This window comes from Wyeomyia smithii, chromosome 2, assembly GCF_029784165.1.
Source record: "Wyeomyia smithii strain HCP4-BCI-WySm-NY-G18 chromosome 2, ASM2978416v1, whole genome shotgun sequence".
NCBI classification, from domain to species: Eukaryota; Metazoa; Arthropoda; class Insecta; order Diptera; family Culicidae; genus Wyeomyia; species Wyeomyia smithii.
Window position 1 is genome coordinate 91,669,220 of NC_073695.1, and position 18,912 is coordinate 91,688,131.

General features: G+C 36.2%; 3 protein-coding genes across 9 annotated transcripts in view; 2 read left to right on the plus strand and 1 right to left on the minus strand.

Annotated features, from left to right (window-relative positions):
- The window catches only part of LOC129719851 (basic helix-loop-helix neural transcription factor TAP), a 58,048-nt gene extending 53,418 nt beyond the window's left edge, over positions 1–4,630 (minus strand). For all 7 annotated transcript variants that reach the window (XM_055671262.1, XM_055671266.1, XM_055671261.1 and 4 more), the window contains exon 1: positions 4,410–4,630. The gene's annotated coding sequence lies outside the window, so the exon portion shown is untranslated. The remainder of the gene's footprint in view (positions 1–4,409) is intronic.
- On the plus strand, positions 2,341–4,088 carry LOC129719852 (pyridoxal kinase). Its single transcript, XM_055671267.1, has 4 exons — positions 2,341–2,847; positions 3,061–3,310; positions 3,370–3,639; positions 3,696–4,088. The coding sequence occupies exons 1-4, from the start codon at positions 2,758–2,760 to the stop codon at positions 4,007–4,009; spliced, it is 924 nt and encodes a 307-aa protein (XP_055527242.1). The 5' UTR covers positions 2,341–2,757; the 3' UTR covers positions 4,010–4,088.
- A 1,028-nt stretch (positions 4,631–5,658) lies between the features above and the next one.
- LOC129719853 (protein starmaker) overlaps positions 5,659–18,912 on the plus strand; it is a 30,792-nt gene continuing 17,538 nt past the window's right edge. The window contains exon 1 of the mRNA XM_055671268.1: positions 5,659–5,915. Within this exon, the coding sequence (XP_055527243.1) occupies positions 5,826–5,915 (90 nt within the window). The 5' untranslated portion in view covers positions 5,659–5,825. The remainder of the gene's footprint in view (positions 5,916–18,912) is intronic.

The window sequence follows — 18,912 nt, forward strand, 5'->3', positions numbered from 1 at the left end:
ATTGATAAAATGATGGACAATTTTGTGATTCCTCAGTTATCATTATCACTGTAGTGTTGAACAGTGAAAATTTCATAGAAGTTTCAAGGTCGAATTTTCACGAACAATGTACCAATCACATGCGAGCACGTCTGGCACAGACTTCATGAGTAGACACCAAATGCCTGCTGTAATACCCTGTATAGCAGTGGCAAAAAAATTGACAGAATCTCCCCGTCCCAATAGGTCAACTAATGTTCGCTTCCATGAGCCTAGACTTATTTGATGTCTTGAAGGTGAAGCTTTTTCGGAAAGTTCGTAATCACCTCCACTATCAGACAGTTTTACGTTCTGCTGTTAGAATGTTATTAAAACTGATGTCTTGAAGGAAAACATGCTGGCACAGGCAACAGTACTGCACCGATCAATGTATGAATAGAGCGCTGGTCACTCGTCGTCTATCAGTGCAGTAGAACTCGATATTCATTTGTGTGCAGCCAAGCCAAAGGAAGACTACATAGCCGCTGTCGACGCACAGTGGGGCGTGTTAAGTTAACGCGTAGGTATCGTTTTGCGAACTGGAACACAATGGAATTGCCGTTTGATTTGTTTATTTGAATTGTCTTTTTGTTTCGTATAGTAGCAAATATCAGAATTCAATATGATCATTCGGGTGCCGCAAAATACGCTGCGCCACCGGGGACAACAAAATTCTGTACGTGTCGGTAGAGGCAGATAGCAGGGTATATAAATAAGGGTTATTGTACAGATAAAATGCGTTGTTTATTTATAAACTCTTATAAAAACTATTATAAAACTCTAAAATTTTCTGTGAATATACATTTTTGTTTAAAACTGTAATTCTTCATCGTTATTTTTTTCCATGAACTTGTAACTGCAGGAAAATGTTATTATGTGACATCTTTGCCGCTTGGTGATCGGAGAGTGAGCCATCATTCACAAGACGAATAAATATTGTTTAATTTCTACTAAATCGTACTCAATTTAGGTCTGTATAGAAGCTTGCCTTTTCGCGTATTGAAGAAAATTGACTGTATTAGAATAAATTGCATTCATCAATGTTAAAGAAAATATTTTTTCTTGTAAAATAGAGTGCTGCAAATAAATAATCGAAATACAGACCCAATTCAATTTTGCCAAACACGACACGGCAGAATTTTTCTGTTGCCAAGATTGAACCATGCCAAAAATGAACGGTTCTCTTTTCATGATTTTTTTTCATAGATATTTCCACCAATGCATCTGTTTTAGTTCCAAGTGGTTTGAGGTGTTGCTTTATGAATTAAGGCTGACGACCTAGATACTTGATATTACTACCCGAGTAATTAGAGGCTTAGTACTGCTTAGATCATGATCAGTATATTACCGGCACATGTTTCGGTCACATTCCAGGAACCGTTTTACCGATTCGGTCATCTGCTTCGGCAACATAAAGAACCAAAATACCCTTTTTTTGGAGAATGTTGAGCTTACATTGGTTGAAATAATGAAGGAAACTAAGAAATGTGATTAGACATAATCGCTCGTTTTTGGCACATGTGTGCCAAAATCTAACCGTGCCAAAAGTGAAACGAGCTCAAATGAAACAGAGCCTCAAAGGGAAATATAAAATTATTGTAGACCTACGTCAACTATACAGTCGTGCCTTGGATACCATCCTCCTACTATTTCTAATAATTTGGAAAAATTACTTTGTTTTGTATTGTGTATATTCGAAATAAATGGTTTTATGTTATAAAATAGAAAGCAAAAATATATAATAATACTAAAAACACTTTGTTTTGTGTTGTGTATATTCGAAATGAATGATTTTATGTTATAAAATAGAAAGCAAAAAATATCTTTGCAATACCTCAATATAATGTAGTACAACCAGTACAGCAATTCGAATAATATAATTGCCAATAATAACAGACAAACAAACATTTATTCAAGTCTATTGTTTGCAAGAGATAAAAGTCGAAAGAGTTGAAAATTTTCCAAATTTCTTAGAGTGCAGTTAGCAACGCGCATGCGTGCACCCACAGTGATTTCGAACACGCTGTTGCCAGGAAATCCAAAAGTGCCTGTTATTATCACTTCTGACGCATTTGTTCTACGGAACTGTAATCTTCAATAAATTTCATTCAGATATCATAAGGATATATGACTGTTCACTTGTGTAAAATTTTATCCTAACTCGTATAGACTTTTCAAAACCATATTAACTCCCTATTAGTTTCTTACGTGCCCATCAGGTTATATTACTGATTTCAGCAGTTGGTTTTCTGTTTTGAGACTGCTGGCATCTCTGCTTGTGGCAGCAGGTTACCACTAATACTATCAGCCATTTGAATATAAACATTGTGTAGTTTTTTTTTCATTCCCAGATGTTTTGACTCTATCCGAGAAAAATGTTTCCTTCGAGGGTGGCAGTATTTCAATTAATTTACGTTCTGATTGCAACAATGTTGTAACTGAAGTGATTATTTTTTCACTATATGAATGTGTCTAGATGTAAAGTGAGGTCACTCTGTCGTACAATGTAGCAAACTGTGTCAGTAATTACACATTGTTCACTGAATAGTGTTAGCTGCAGCTAAGCTAAATATATGCAACTCATCTCAACATTTACTTATCAAAAATTAAAGAGACGTTTTGCGACTGTATGTCTTATCTTATCGCAGCTGATCACACGCTTATTTATAAAGTGATTCTTTGAACTGTAGTTCGACAGAAAGGCAGTTCAGAACTAGAACATTCCCTTTAAGATCAGTAATGTCAGCCGTAATTAATCGAGTGCTCTCAATACAAAGCCATGTAGTGCATGGATATGTTGGTAACAAGAGTGCCGTGTTTCCGCTACAAGTGAGTATTTAAAAAAAAAAAAGGATAGCGTCACGTGTGAGTTGTACAAATTTAAAATTAATTTTAAAACACCAATAATAAACTAACCGGATGGTAAAAACTTATACTTAATAATAACTTTCTGTGCAGCTCTTAAAAGTTAGTTTCAAATATGTTTACCAAAAAAATACTATGTACTACATAATTTAATTTTCTTGTTTGTCTACCCTGCAGGTTCTAGGTTTCGAGGTAGATAACATCAACTCAGTGCAATTTTCCAACCACACCGGGTATAAACAAGGCTTTAAGGGTCAAATTCTTAACGAAAACGAACTGGCCGATGTGTTTTCAGGCTTAGTAGCCAATAATTTGCACTCCTTGTACACCCACCTGCTAACGGGATATGTAGGAAATCCTGCTTTTCTGCGGGAAATTGCGAGTATATTGAAAAAATTACGCTCTTCCAACCCATCTTTAATTTATGGTGAGATCCGCAAAAAAAATCGCTACACTATTAATGTCAAATAATACTACTAATTTCAGTTTGCGATCCAGTAATGGGAGACGATGGAATCATGTATGTTCCCAAAGAACTCCTGCCAATTTACCGAGATGAAATTGTACCCCTGGCTGATATAGTAACACCAAATCAATACGAAGTAGAGCTGCTAACAGGAATTTCGGTCAAATCAGAGCAGGATGCTTGGAATGCAGTAGAGTGGTTCCACAACAAGGGTGTCAAAACGGTAGCCATTTCTTCATCCGAGTTAGGTGGATCGAACTCACTTTTGGCGCTTGTTAGTCATAAGAATGGTTTGTATAAGTAACTACTGGAAATAAACTAATAATAACAATGGTCTCATTCACAGGAAACAACAGTCAGCGTTATCGAATGGTTATCCCAAAGCAAGGCAATGGGATTAGGTTCACTGGAACGGGTGATTTGTTTGCATCACTTTTTCTAGCACACTCTACTCTTACTGGGTTCGACATGGGCATAACATTGGAACGCACGATCGCTACTCTACAAGCGGTTATTGGGAAAACGCTCTCATATGTACCGGACGATGTCAAAGCCGGAAAAGTCGAGGTGACATCAGCACAACGTGAATTAAAACTCGTGCAAAGCAAGAAAGAAATAGAAGAACCGGAAGTTACCCTACATTGTACAAAAGTTTGTTAAAAAATAGCACTTTATTAATGTTTTTATTGCCAAGTTTTTAGTAAATGAAACAGTTGAATGAAATATACATATAATTTTAGTCTTGTCTGTTAATTTTCAGAAGATCACAACCATACTAGAAATATATTATGAGCTAGTCTAAAATCGAAAAAATATCAAGTGCAAAATCTCAGTATCTGGTACATAAATAGAAGTTTACTACAACCCAAAGCTACCTTGTTTTGCCACTGCTACCGGATTACCGTAAAATCAAATTTTTCATTGTTTTGTTTCTTGAATATGCCCTCTTGAAATTCACTATTAGAATACACCATAACCAACTGATAAACCAAATGAACTCCATATATATAGATATGTAGTCGCATTCAACCGATTCACTTTTCTCAACATGGAAACTTACATTCTTAATTCGCTTGGTTTTGACCTGGAACACCTCCAAAGCGCAACGTAAATTTTGTCAGTTTTAGCACACCAACGCAATACAGAACAGTTTCAATTCGTGACTTAAAAACTGTAGTACGACGATATAATTTTTTTTAAATCGCATTGCGCTAAAAAAAACCAGCCATTTCAGATAGTATTATGCATTAAGTTGAAAATTTTAGTTGTCGACTAGCGACATTCGATTTTACTCTCATACCGTACATTAACTTAACGTCGGACGGAAGTAGAGCGCTGTATTGTATAGCGCATCTGATTTGCTATACAGTGCATTACTTCCGACGTTAGGTATAATGTACGGTATGAGAGTAAAATCGAATGTCGCTAGTCGAAAAATTTGACTTTCTACTTGGGCGACAATTTATTGTTCCAGTTGAAAACCGAAATAATGACTCGCGATTTTCGATTTTTTAACCTTATACACAATGCGCATAATGTCGCATCTAGTGCGCTGTATAGCGCATCTGACGCGCAATACAGCGCACTAGATGCGACACTATGCGCATTGTGCATAAGGTAAAAAAAATCGAAAGTCGCGAGTCGATATTTCGATTTTCAACTGGAACAATAATATAAAAAAACTGGTATTGGCCCTGACGACTCTGCTGGTATTTGTCTGGTTTTTGTTTTGTGAAAAAGAAGGAAGGAAATATTTTGCTTTGGTTTTCACACATGAATTGACAATTGCATGCGAAAACTCGTGTAGGTACGAACAATCTTAAAAATCTCTTACTTCTGTCGCCGCCAACAGCTAAACAGCCCCCCCGCATGATCAATAACCATAAAACGTGCCTAAAGCCTGTAGTACACTCTTTGTCTAATGGTCAAATATTTGACCTCCTGACATAATGGTCAAATTTATTTGACATCATGGTTGTTGTTTGCCCGTGTTTGCCCCATGTTAAAATTGGAGAGTGACAAATAATCATCTTTGACCAAATTTTTATCTGTCAAAAAGTGACAAATATTTGACGCTCGGTCAAAGAGTGTACTACAGGCTTAACAACTAGTTCGGGATGTAGTCCCGACTGTATGGGCTATAGTTAAATCATATGAGTTATCATCCGTTTATGGTTATTGATTATGCCCGCATTGGACAATAAAATAATGAAATCAAAATTAAAAGTCTTTCGCCAGACTATGCATTTGGCTGTGACTATACGTTGCTCTAGTACTACTAACGCAACCCTGAACTTGTACAACACTTTTTTTCAAGCAGACCAAGCACACCGATGCGTCAATGAGTGAGAAACAAGGGAAATAAGAAAAAGCGAAACAGTTAACAGCCGCCGGACAGCATCGCAAAAAGAAAAAAGTGTTTGTACGCGTACTTTTCAGCAGAAAATCACCGTTTTGTTTGTCGAAATTGCAAGAAATGAGCTCGTCGGTGATGCTATTCGCCTGTTCGAAGTGTTTTTCTCGGCATCCGTTCGAAGAGTTGTCCCCGGGTCAGCAGCTTTGCAAGGTAATTTCCGCTAATCATGGCGAAAAGTGCCAAATGATGGTGTAATGACGCAGGCTATTAATTATGTCGGATTTTTGAAGAAAAACGGTTGATAGTGGCAAAAGCAATGATTTTCAGTAAAAGTAGTGATTCTTCAATGATTGCTTCGGAAAAAGAAAGGTTTCAAGTAACAAAGCATTAGCGAAAGATTTTTAATAGTCAGTGAAATGACTACGCACTTAATGACGTGTTTTATTGTGACGAGTCCTTCAGAATTTGGTGTCCTAAATAGTGGTATGACTACCCAAATGTGCAATTGAACTAAATTTTGATGAAAATCCAGCGATTTTAGCAGTTTTAGTGCATAGATTAGGACTTAAATCAGAAATCTTAAAATGTATGACGTTCCGATGCCGTTTTTCGCTGAAACGATACAGGGCTGCCAGAATGTGTTTAGTGGATAAGTGAAACACAGGACCGTAATAAGGACTATTTGCTGTGAACATTTAAAAATCGTGCTGATAAAAATGAATGCTCTGTGGAGGACATCTAACATCGGAATTTAATATAGAAATAAGTCAGCCATTTGCGATATAAATAAAAGTTTGTGAACATAAGTTTTCACTGGATTGTTGGTAAAATAAAAGTGCATCGAACCAAAGTTCAAAACAAACGCATAAATATACGCGCATCGTAGAAAATATTTTGCATCGTTGTTTATTAATTTAGATGATTATTTAAATCTTTATTCTACATGTACTATGACTCTTAAGCTCCAAGTACAATTGATACGTTGCCGCTGCATTTGCAGCTATTTGACAGTTCGAACTTTATTCAACACAGTTTTCGAAAGCAAACCGCTATTTCCTGAACACAGGGCTGGGTCTCTTTTCAGAGACTTGGTGATTATTTCAAAGCCAGTCTCTAAAAAGTTGCTTTTACTGACTTTTTTAACACAATTCTTTCATGTTTTGAAAATTTCAAGCATATTTCATTTCGCTTCCTAAGGGGTCATCCACATTCCACGTGGACAGATTTTTAACGATTTTAAACCCCCCTCCCATCCGTCGAGAACTGCGCATATTAATTTAAAAAAAATATTGACCGTGGACATTACACAACCCCCCAAAGCTGTCCACGTGGAATGTGGATGGCCCCTAATCTGAATTTTTTATTTATAAATTTTGTTCGTTGTCTCTTTTTGGTTCCTTTCTGGTCTGTTTTTCAGGCATTTGGTTAGAGAACAAAGTTCCCATCTTAAGTCACTCCTACCAGTTCTGTAAAAAATTAATTAAAAAAAATCTAGCATCTCACCACAATTTATTTGAAATAAGTTTTATGTTATTTAACTTTTTACAAATAAAACTTTAATAGAGATCACACTAGCTCGAATCAGCCTAGAATTCCCCGTGAAAATTTTACTTTTTTCGACTTTGGATAGCTACTGCATCCACTTACCAGATTAAACTTACTTGATGTGATTTTCTCTGTCGAGCGGCATCTATTGCTGTTCATAAAAGTTTCACTAAATGATGGAAGCGCCTTTAAATTTCATTTTCAGTCAAAAAGTATACAATGTGTCAAATGATATCATATGGATTCATTGGGTTGATTCGGGTTAGGATAAGATTATATGTGTGGACAAAATCTTTAGCTAACGCCAAAAACAGATCTGCTTTATAAAAGCTCCCCCACCTCCCATAACCATATGTAACAAAACGTAACGCCAACACCTACGCGCTGTCAGTTCGTTCCATCACTATGGGTATCAGTGACGGCCGCCCTAGGACTTTGCATTTCCCCCCAAAAAGGAATGCCCTCTTTGATAAAGTTCATTACCTTTGTTAGTTCAGCATTTCATACCTCGTTAGGCGTAAGGACACCTTTTCTAAAAGTACGCTGTCTTTGCTGAAATAATGCGCCGCATTGGCACAGTAGGTGTTCCGAAGTTTCAACTTCAAGATTACAGAAGCGACATATGTCTTCTGTCAGTTTACCTATTTGCTTGATAAAAATGCTCGTTTTTGGAGAGTCTTTCCAGAGTTTTTTTTACGTAACGCTGAACTCACCTCCCCCCTCCCCTATGTAACAAATCGTAACGCTGGAGGGAACCCCCCTCCCCCCTATGAGCGTTACGTAATTTATGGATGCCGCCTTATTTATTATCGTTTGGTTTCATACCAAATTGTGTGCTCTATTTTTTTTTCTTTTTTTAAAATGTACATATTTTCCTTTTTTTCTACGAATCCATGTTCTTTGGACGCGTCTTCTTGCTCTTATTATCATACTTGTAACGATTCGCCCTAATTTTTGGTTTTCAAAATTTCTCTTCTGTTTTCTGTTTAAAGCAATTCGATTGTTTATTTAGCTATTTAGCTAATCGAAGTTCCAATCCAATACTCTTCAACAATAATTTATTGTAAATCGATTTTGTCGTCAGAATGTGACATTCTGAATTTACATAATTCTTCACAGAATGAACTTTATGCACTTTACTCCACATCTTATTATCATTCATCATAGATGTTAACCAACTGTAAATAATGTTCAAAAATAAATATGTGCAATATTGTCAGAAATGCAACACAAACAAACATAAATCAACACTCCTCCAAGGATAGATTCTGACGATAGTTTATATTTCAAACGATCAGTATTCAACGATCAGGGCGCCGAAAACCTGGAGAAACCTGGAAAATCAGGGAATGTCAGGGAAATCCTTTTTCGATCAGAAAAATCAGAGAATATCAGGGAAAACTGAAAAATAATCAGGAAAAATTTTTAAACCGATACGCGATTCTTTTTCAAATGGCTCTTTAGCGCAAAAACTGATTATTTTAGCAAAAGAAGCTAATTCGAAACCACTACTGATCGGTTTCACTTCTGAACGAATACTTTTTTCAATGGGATTTCAGAGTTGCGTTTATCTACGTTGGAACTTTTTTGTGCCAAATTTATTTATTTATGTTTTTAATTTAACTTCAACTGACATAGTCTCAATGAAGTAACAATGGGAAAAGCCGACAACATCAAAACCATTCTCAAATCGGCATAAAAACCCATGCTGAAAAATTTCAGGGAAATTGAAGTTATATTTCAGGGAACATCAGGGGAAATCAGAGAATTTCGCCACCTTGAATATTTCTCAAAAACAACTTACTGTTTTTTAGAAATTCAACGAAAAATTTCCAAAATTTTAACGAAACATTGAAACTATGAAGCAATTCCAAATGATGGAGTGACTCTTAAAAACACTGGTCAAGAAAATAAAAAAAGTGCATTCCAAAAGCTCAAACCGGAAAAAATAAAAGATTATAGGTATTCATTCTTATGAATTTTGGTGCCCTAGCCATTGCCAAAACGCGTCAACTTAGGGGCCGTTCCTAAACCACGTGGTCATAAAGAGGGGGACGGGGGGGTTTGTCAAAAGACCACGCATGGGGATGGGGGGTTAATGGAATGACCACGTGGTCTTTTTTCCTGGCTTATAATTCATTGTTGCCACCAAGTGAAGAATGAAGCTTTTGCATTTTAGATATATGATGTCACGCAAAATTTAGGAAAATTAACTCCCCCCCTCCCCCTTGTCACAAGCTGTCACAACTTCCTTGACCCCCCCCCCCTAATTACGTCACGTTTTCAAACCCCCTCTCCCTTTTTTGGTAATAATTGATTGAAAATCGAGAAATTTGTTAGGAATGCATTTTTTCTTAATAACGATTTGATTGAAAGAAAAACTGAAACTAAAAGGAGAAGAAGATTATAGAAGATAACTAGAAAAGGTGTTTAGTTCTAAGTCCAAGGATGCTGTTGATGGAGTCGCATATCGACGACATAGAGAGCCGATACAGCAGCATCATTGCTGATTTTTGAAAGACCATCAATATTTAGTTCCTTTTCTTCAATCAATTCGTAATCCAAATCTTCTCCACATGTTACAATAGTCAAGCATTTTTATTTACGTTTTGTCACAATTTTGGAATGGATTGGATTGAGAGACACTAAAAGTTAATGAAATTGCACTGTCATTCATAAACGAACATGCACGGTAAAACAAAATTAACGAACATTATGCTTTTGACGTGAAAAAAAAATTGTCATTTATTTTATCTAAAGCAAATCTTAAGCCAAAAAAGGGATCGTAGAACTAGAAATAAATGATGCAAATATCATAAATGGTTCTGAGTTGCACTCTGTGATTAAGTATGTGACTTTTTTTTTTCTTTTTTTTTGAGTTTAAATGTGATGTCACACTCAAGCTAACCCCCACTCCCCCATATGTCACAAAATGTCACAATAATTGAAACCCCTTCCCCCCCCCCATAAACGCGTGACATCATTAATGGATGGTCCCTAATAGATAGAGACACAAAAAATCACAGGAGTGGTTGCTGCTTTATATTGTATAAAATTTAGTTGCTTCCGCAGTTAAGTGAACGTTATTTTAGGAAAATTTTAACCTGCTTGTCAAGCAAAAATAGAATAAAATAAAACTAAAATTTAAAACTATTTTATTGACTGTAAAGTGAGCTAATCGTTGTAGTTGAGGATTGGAACGAATTTGTCGGAACTTTTTGATAATTTAGTTTTTATTTCTAATGTTTCTATTTTTGTAGGTCTATGTAGTTCATTCGTGCAAAACCAGGAAGGACGAATCAAAATTATTTTCAAAGGTTTATTCTGAATCAATTAAAGCAACTTCTTTCTGGTTGCATAACAATGTGTCCAGGTAGACACCGCATTTAACTTTGCTGGTCCAAATATTTGTTTGTATATAACCCGTTTATCCTTGAGACAAAGTCTGGAATTTGTGTTGATAAGAGGATAAACACATTTTACATACTTATTACACTTCGACTGGATATTTTCAATGTGCTCTTTGAATGTAAGATTCTTATCATAAATTAGCCCTAAATAATAGATATGATCAGACCAATTTAAGATCGCACCGTTCCTCTTAACATGATTATTGGCAGGTTTGAGAAACGAACCTCTTGGTTTATGAGAAAGAATAACTAATTGTGTTTTTTAAATCTTCAATTTCTGCAAGTATGAAAAAAAATAACTAGACTTTTCTGCAGTCGACTGCATATGACACGAAGGCTTTTACCTTCTACGAAAATGCTTGTTTCGTCACAAAAAATAGTAGGAGGGTGGTATTCAAGACACGACCGCATGACGTTGACTACCGTATTCTTATATTCCATTAAAACAAATAGTAGAGGGAATTGCAACGCTTCTTTTACAAAACTTCGAGGCACCAAAAGGTGCCAGTTGCCGATTATTCTTGTTCACTGGTCAGTCCGTCCAGAGTTCCAGCCAGCATCACGGGAGAAACCGGCACGAGATGACCTAGCGTCCGTATGTAACCAGTACGGTTTAGTAATGAAACTGATGGGGTGAAATGTTCGAACGGTACCTTTTATACCAAGGCTTCGTCAGTTAGTTAGAAAGAAGAAGGGGTTTAGTAGATAATGAAATGACAAGGAAAGTAAATAAGCATCGGAAACAAAGTAACAACAACAATAACAACAAAGTCAGATCGATTGTATCCGTTAGTGTCGACTGTGCTTGGGAAGAGAGGTAGTGATTGGCAACGCGGTATGATTTAGACAATCGATATTATTACCAATTTTTCAATAGTGTATCTCAAACAATAGTTTATTTTTGTTACATAAATTTAACCATAAAAGAATTTCTGATCGATTGATGCCAAAACCTCGAAAACCTGATTATAAATGACTGAAAAATAAGCGCTCAAAACCTGACAACTTTTCCCTGGTTTTCCCTGGTTGAATTACTAGATTTTCAAATTCAGGCGCCTAACTTCGATGTAGACGTAAGTCAACGTCAGAAAAGATTTTTCACATTTTGTTGGTAAATCAGGAAGATCAGAAGTAAAAAGATATTAAATGTAGATATTCATCCTCAAAATTTTCGACTACTCAATGGTATTGCAAATCAAATTATTATGCAGAACATGTGACGTGCAATTTGCAATTATACAAGTAATGTGTTATACTTTAAGGTTGTCATAAAAATAAGTAATATTCCATTCTATTTGAGAACATCAAATCGATCAGGGCTAGTTGCAATATTTTCACATTCAGTTTCTATCGATCTTGTGAGGGGTTTGTTTGCGATAAATGAGAAAAGATTGAATACTTTTTTAGTGTGGATCATTCTTCTTCTTCTTCTTCTTAGGGTGGGTTGTCTAGCTGGTCGCCGTAAGCGAATTACTTCTACACTAGGCCCAGGTTATAATGTTAAAACCTACAGGAGCAATTCATGACGCAACGGTCACTGGCGACCAATAGAGCACATGTGAGCGAATTTACTCTGGACTGAAGGTTTCAACGGCAATTATGTGTTGTAAATGGGAAACGTACCTGTTATTACCGGTTCATATCACCTTACTCACCACAGAGTTGACTATACCTTTGTTGTTCCAAGGCCTCATTGCATCGATATTAATGTCGGCAGTCTTACTTGTGGTCGTTGCGTCTGTTGCTCTCATTTATGCCGTGTTCTCATCCTCGGTCGCACCTTTCGACATATCCCATGCAAGTCCGTCCGCGTTACTGCTATGCTTGTCATGGTTCTTTCGGTTGTTCTGGTGATCTATACAACATTTTGTCTCGCAACCGCAAAAAAAAAGAATGGGAGTGGTTAGTGGCAAAGCCGAAAAGTACTGTCACATACATCCACATTCAGACCGTCAATATATACCACTACCCAATGAAACTCATTCTACCAAAAACGTATAACTGATAGCGAATTTATCCACTCCACTGGGTCAGTGCCAACACCTGGAATAATGAAACGATACTGCGACTCGCCGTAATCTAAAGAGATGTTAGGCAGTTGTCTACATTCAAAGCTCATGTATTGGTGCGCCAAAACTGGCTCAACATTCGCTGCGCAACTATCCATTTCAGGGTGCCAACTGCGCAATAATGGGTGGAATCAAATCGAAATAGAATCGTTCTGACAGCAGTTAAAGCGAATTTTTATTCCACAGGGTCAGTGCAAGTCTACCCAAGAATAAAGAAATGGCATCACGATTTAGAACGCAGTAAGAAAGAGATGCCAGATAATTGTTTATGAACTAAGCACGTGCGACGGTAGATTGAAACTGACAAATTTACGGTGCGCTTTGGGCAACACGCCGGGTCGATACTGGGTCAAAATCAAGCGAAAGTGGGTGAGCTGGGTGGAATAAAGAAATTGCCATTAGATCGCAACTGGGATTGACACTGGGAACAAATAAATTCACGCAGTTAAAACAGCTGAATGAGAGAAAAAAATAATAATTATAATAAAACATACGAATTAAAAGACATACATATGCATACACACATGTATATATATAGAAAAATAATAATAATGAGAGTAATAGTAGTAGTAGTTGTCAGTGAAGTGGGAAGGGTTAGTAATGCTACATTATATGAGTGCAATGGGTGGTCGTTAGTCACGGGGTTTTGTTAGTATTAACCTCGATTAAGCCCTACAGACCCCGCCAGTATTTAGTTTTGTTAGGTCATGCGAAACTAAAACCGGCGGTGTGATAAGTCAAGCGTAGTAAAAAAAAACGAATTGCAATTATTGTGTTGATCTTAATAAATTGTTACTTTTATGATATTATTATAATGTTATTTATATTGTAATTTTTAATTAAGCTTTGTGTTTGGAAATACGCTTGGCGAATCACCGTCAAGTCCTCCACCCATGTGTAGGAAATACTTTTTTAGTGTGGATCATTATGAAAAAAATGACATCGAAGTTATAATTTCTCCCGGCAATCTCAAACTGAAAATAATACTGAAAATGATCGCTCAAGAACCGATGACGTTAATAATTAACATTCAAAAAAAAAGGTGAAGAGAATCGCTTGAGTAGTTCTTTGGCAATCGTAAATACGGCAGTCATTTTCCGAAAAGCACCATACCGAGATATTCACGTATAACGTTTCAAGTTTAGTTTATGAAGTCGTCACGAGGCTTTATGGAAATTTGAGGAAATACTAATACAGTATGCACATCTGTTCAACTGAAGAACCAAAAACGAGACAGAATCTCTTTATTTTAATAATCGACATCTAGCGGTGGAGAGAATGCATTTTACACTCGAAATTTCATCACGCTTATATTCCATTCATTCAACAAAAGGACCGTATGAGCTCTCGCCGCTTTTTCGTCGGAGAATCCTTTGTTCTCCCCGGTGCTGGTATAGCGAGGGTGCCTTTTCATGATAAACGTACAGTGCCACCCGCATACGTGCAACGGTTTTTGTGTAGATATATTTTTAATGAATTTCATTGTTGTCCAAGTTGAAAACTGAATATCTTGACTAACGACAATTATTTTTTTACATTGTACCTAATGTCGTAGGCAGTGCTGGTACAGCGCGTCTGATATGCATTTCTAGCAATGTTAGGTAAAAAAACGGTACGAGAAAAAAATATTGTCGTTGGTCGAGAAATTCGGTTTCCAAACCCAACGAAAATATTCAAGTAAATAAAGTAAAATTCAAGTAACAGGTTAAAATAGTTTCAACAGTCGTGAGGTGTACGATCCAAGAAAATTTGTTAGACAATGTTTGAATGGTTGAAAGATTTTTAGTTTAATTTGTTCTATTGACGTTGATTGTGAATTGTTACTGAATTTCCACTTCAAAGATCTCTTGAATGCGGTCCTGTGTTAAGTGCGGTCGGTCCTGTGAACTTGATTTTGATAGATTCAACTATTCAAGATCACCTTTTTGCCTGGTTATTAAAGTAAAAAAAAAAATTGTTTTTTGGTGCATGTTCAAACTATTGGAGCGAACTGTTCGAACGATGCACTGTAAAATCAATGTAGGATGGAACAGCAAAAAATGAATGCGAAAGCTTGGGCACCAATTTGCTGCAGAGTTTTGTTCGAAGTTGCATATCTGCTCTGTGCAGTATGCCAAAAAGTTTTTCTATCCCCAGTGGATCTTCCAAAATACCCACCAGAAATTCAAAACACGGCTAATTGTTTTTCAGTTAATTATTATTTATGTAGAAATAAAACCAAATTTAGAAATCGAAATCTCTTGCATTTGAGACATGATTTAAAAAAGAAAGTTAGAAAATATCGCATAAAAATGGATATAGCCCTGCGGCTCACATAGTTTTAGTACTGGGTGGCGACTACCGGGAAAACTCGGGAGAATCAGGGATTTCATTTTTCGATAAGGGAATATCAGGGAATTTAAAAAGTCATCAGGGAAAAAATCAGAGGCTTGGGATTTTTTTACGGAGTTAGTTTTGAATTGGATTTATTTCAGTGCATTTGATGTGAACGCTCACCACTCAATAATATTTAGGTTATTTAATTTGCTTTTTCCGACGCGAAAACGAAAGTACCAAACAATGCTAAATGAATTGAAAATATGCAAAAAATAATCGATCAATTTTAATTGACTGAAACTTTGCACTCGTACTTGGCTCAGCAAACTAAGTATTTGTTCTAGGTAAAAGAATTTTCCTGAAAAGTAATTTTCTAGAAGAACATATTCACTTTAGCATAGGCTTTACTTAACCCTATCCCTGCGGAATGATAGGGTTTTCCTTGATAAATGACCTTCAAACTCTTCTTACTCTCCAACCACATACACAATTTGCACAGACTCTATTGTAAATAAAGGTCGATCTGCTCTCCAACCGTTTTAAACAGTTCCATCGTTTAAAATTCAAGTATATTTGTTAAACTGCAATCAAAGTTCATATTCCAGTTGAATTCACCCGGGGAATGGAGCATTGTACCACGGGAACTTTTTGTTGTACAGTAAAACTTTCTGAGAATGAATTGCAGAGGACTGATGATACCTTGTACAGGGCTCGTAACGATAGACAATGCAATAGTAGGGGAAAGTAGGTAAAGACGGACAATGCGTTTCACAAACTAGAACGCTTTATGATAGTTGAGTGATGCGAATACCTTCTTTGTAGTGTGTTAATACTTTTAAGATGCATTTGCAATTCAGCAAGCAAATTGTCAAATTTGTAAGTAAAACATAAAATATTTTCGTGAAAGCGGTATTTGATGTTACTTTCTTTCCACGGAAAATAGTGAAAAACTCGTGAAACTTATGTGTTTTCATTTGTTCCCGATAGTAAAGTGTTTAATTAGTCTTTCCTCGGTTTTCTAGTGAAAATCCAGCAGATTTTCGATGTTCCGATAGAGAGCTACGATCGTTTGAAAAATTTACAGCTAGGTCAGGCAAGACGGACACACGTAAGGTAGGGAAAACAAACACACGAATTTTACAAGAATTTTCACATGTAATATCGGTTGTGTACTACAGATGTTTACAAAGTACACCTACGAGAGAAACCAGCAGATATTAATCACTTATCAGTAAGCAAAGGCCTTCATCCTACCCCACCCTCCCAAACTGTTCACGTAATGTAAAGATGCACTCTAATAACGTACAGTAGTGTATGGTCATCACTTAACACATAAATCAAAAGAATATGTAACATACTACATCTTTTTTGTGAGTGTCCATCTTACCCACCCCTGGTGTCCGTTTTTCCTAACCATTTCAAAAAAAAAACAGCAACTTGTAATCATATTTTTGAAGACCCAAAACACATAAAACGTGCAGAAAGTTCACTAATACCAAAAAAAAATATATGACAACAAATGATCTTAAGTTTCAATTGGTATGATTACTGCGATCTAAATAGTAAAACCTGAGTAGTTATTAAGGTTAAACATTAGGGTGTCCGTCTTTACCTACTTTCCCCTAGTGATTTTGGTGACCAAAATATCAATAGTGACTTAAAATTTTTTGAAAAGTATTCAAATAGGCACTAACGAGTCATCAAGTAGTGCGCGCATTTTATGCTTATTACTACGTATTTTTTTGTAAATACAAGTGCTTAGACGAAATTTGTTCTTTGGCTACTTCATCACCATCACGTTCACAATTGGGTCCTAAAGCTATACCAGTTTTTATATATCACTTGAAAAAGCCGCGTTTTCTGAGCAAAACGTGATTTTCAAAAAATGTTTATCGTTTTCCTACGATTTTTAAATGAAGAATAAAAAAACTGCTCGAAAAATCTTAAATGACATTTCACCCATGTACGGTATATGGGAGAACTGTCATTTAAGACCTTTCGAGCAGTTTTTCATTTTTCATTTAAAAATCGAAGAAAAACGATGATCATTTTTAAAAAATCACGTTAGCTAAACAACCCAATTATGGAAAAATGCCAATAATACTCAAATTTTAAAGCCGGATAGGAAACAAGCTGAGGTTTCAAGTTGTCGGTCAATTTATGATAATACGAGCTAATAAATCTGACGATTATTCAAGTGGAACTGCTCTTCAATACATAGAAAAGCATTCGACAGTGTTTAGCATAAAGGTTTGATTGCGAAATTGTTAATTTCTAATTTCCCAATTTTTACAGTCAAGTCGTCCAGTGTAATTTTTATTTTCAATTTTGTCAAACTGGACGTGTTTCTCAACAAAAAAATATTTTTGTTCAAGATTCAAGTTAGCAAAAGCGAAACTAAACAGTTTTAATTACTGGTGGGAATTTTAACAGGAACCAGTTTAAGTCTGTTTCTTTTTAGTTTTGTTAAATCAAAAACCTATGATAGCCGTAACTTAAATAATTTTTGAAAATTGAGTCGCCGTCCTGTAGTACTTTGTGTGACCACTTTTGACTTCAATAACTGCCTGGTATCGTCGTGGCATCTACGAAACTAGCTTAGCAGTTGTTTCCTGGGTGATTTTGTCCCATTCAGTTGAGATTAGCTGCCGCAATTGCCGGATTAAGATCGGGAGATTGTGCAGACCACTTAATAACCTTGATACGCTATTGTAAACCACTATGAAACCAAGTTTAAGACGTGCTTTGGATCTCCGTCTTGCTGGAACCTATGATTGCGCCCCAATTTAAGATTTTGTGCAGACGCGCGCTGGTTGTTTTCGCTTGGAAATGTCCAAATAAACCTTCTTGGTCATGATTTCATGGATTCGATGAACTCAAATTCTACAACGCCGAATGTAAAAATCAAAGTCATGCTCAGTTGGTTGAAAAATCAGTATTGGTGACTCACCACTAGGGTGACAATGAAAATCGACTTAGAATTTCGCTAGTAGTGCTCAAATGTTTCGTCTTCTCGAAAAAAGCCTCCAAACAAATTTCGTCAAAAATTCCAGCTCAATCAGACTTTGGGAACACGTGCCTCAAAGCGGCCTAAAGCGAGCAAATAATCAGTTCAGCTATTTTCGAGAAACAAGCCCATGTACATTCTTTAATGCCTATGCTCAAAAAATTATGCAGTTTTTTTACTGTCAACGTTAGTGTCCTCACTTGTTTTAATATCTTTTGACTATCAAAGCTTATTTGCCCCAACTGTTAGCGTGCTGATGAATATTTAATATTTTTACTTGACCCCAAATAGAGTACTCGGTGTTTTGAATGCAGTCGCCTAATTTTATAAATTTATCGTTAGTCGAAAACAACGCGTTTTTTGTGCGGCTACTTCTTCTGCAAGGGGTATATAATCCTGTAGGAAATATTTTTCTCTGTTTATTATCTTAAACTGTATCAACCGTTTCAGCAACAACAATTAGTTTTTTTTTGAACGATCATGGCATCAATAACAAGCCCATGACAGATATTTATCAATATCAATGAAGTTAGTTATTACAAAGTAACACTCAACGTATGTTAATTGTATTAACCGCGAGTAATCAGATTGTCACAAAAACTTTATCATTTTAAAAGGACAATAAAATAACAGCAATTTGAATTTTGAGTTTAGCATATCCTTAGGGGCCATCCACATACCACGTGGACAGATTTTTAACGATTTTCTTGTTTTTTGCGGAAATGGGTCTATTTTGGCATGCTCTACAAGAGAAGCCATTAAAATCGAGGTTGTGGGAATCAAACCTCACTTTTTTAATGGTTATTCTTGAAAAACATGCCAAAATGGACTCATCTTCGCAAAATTTACACAGGACTCGC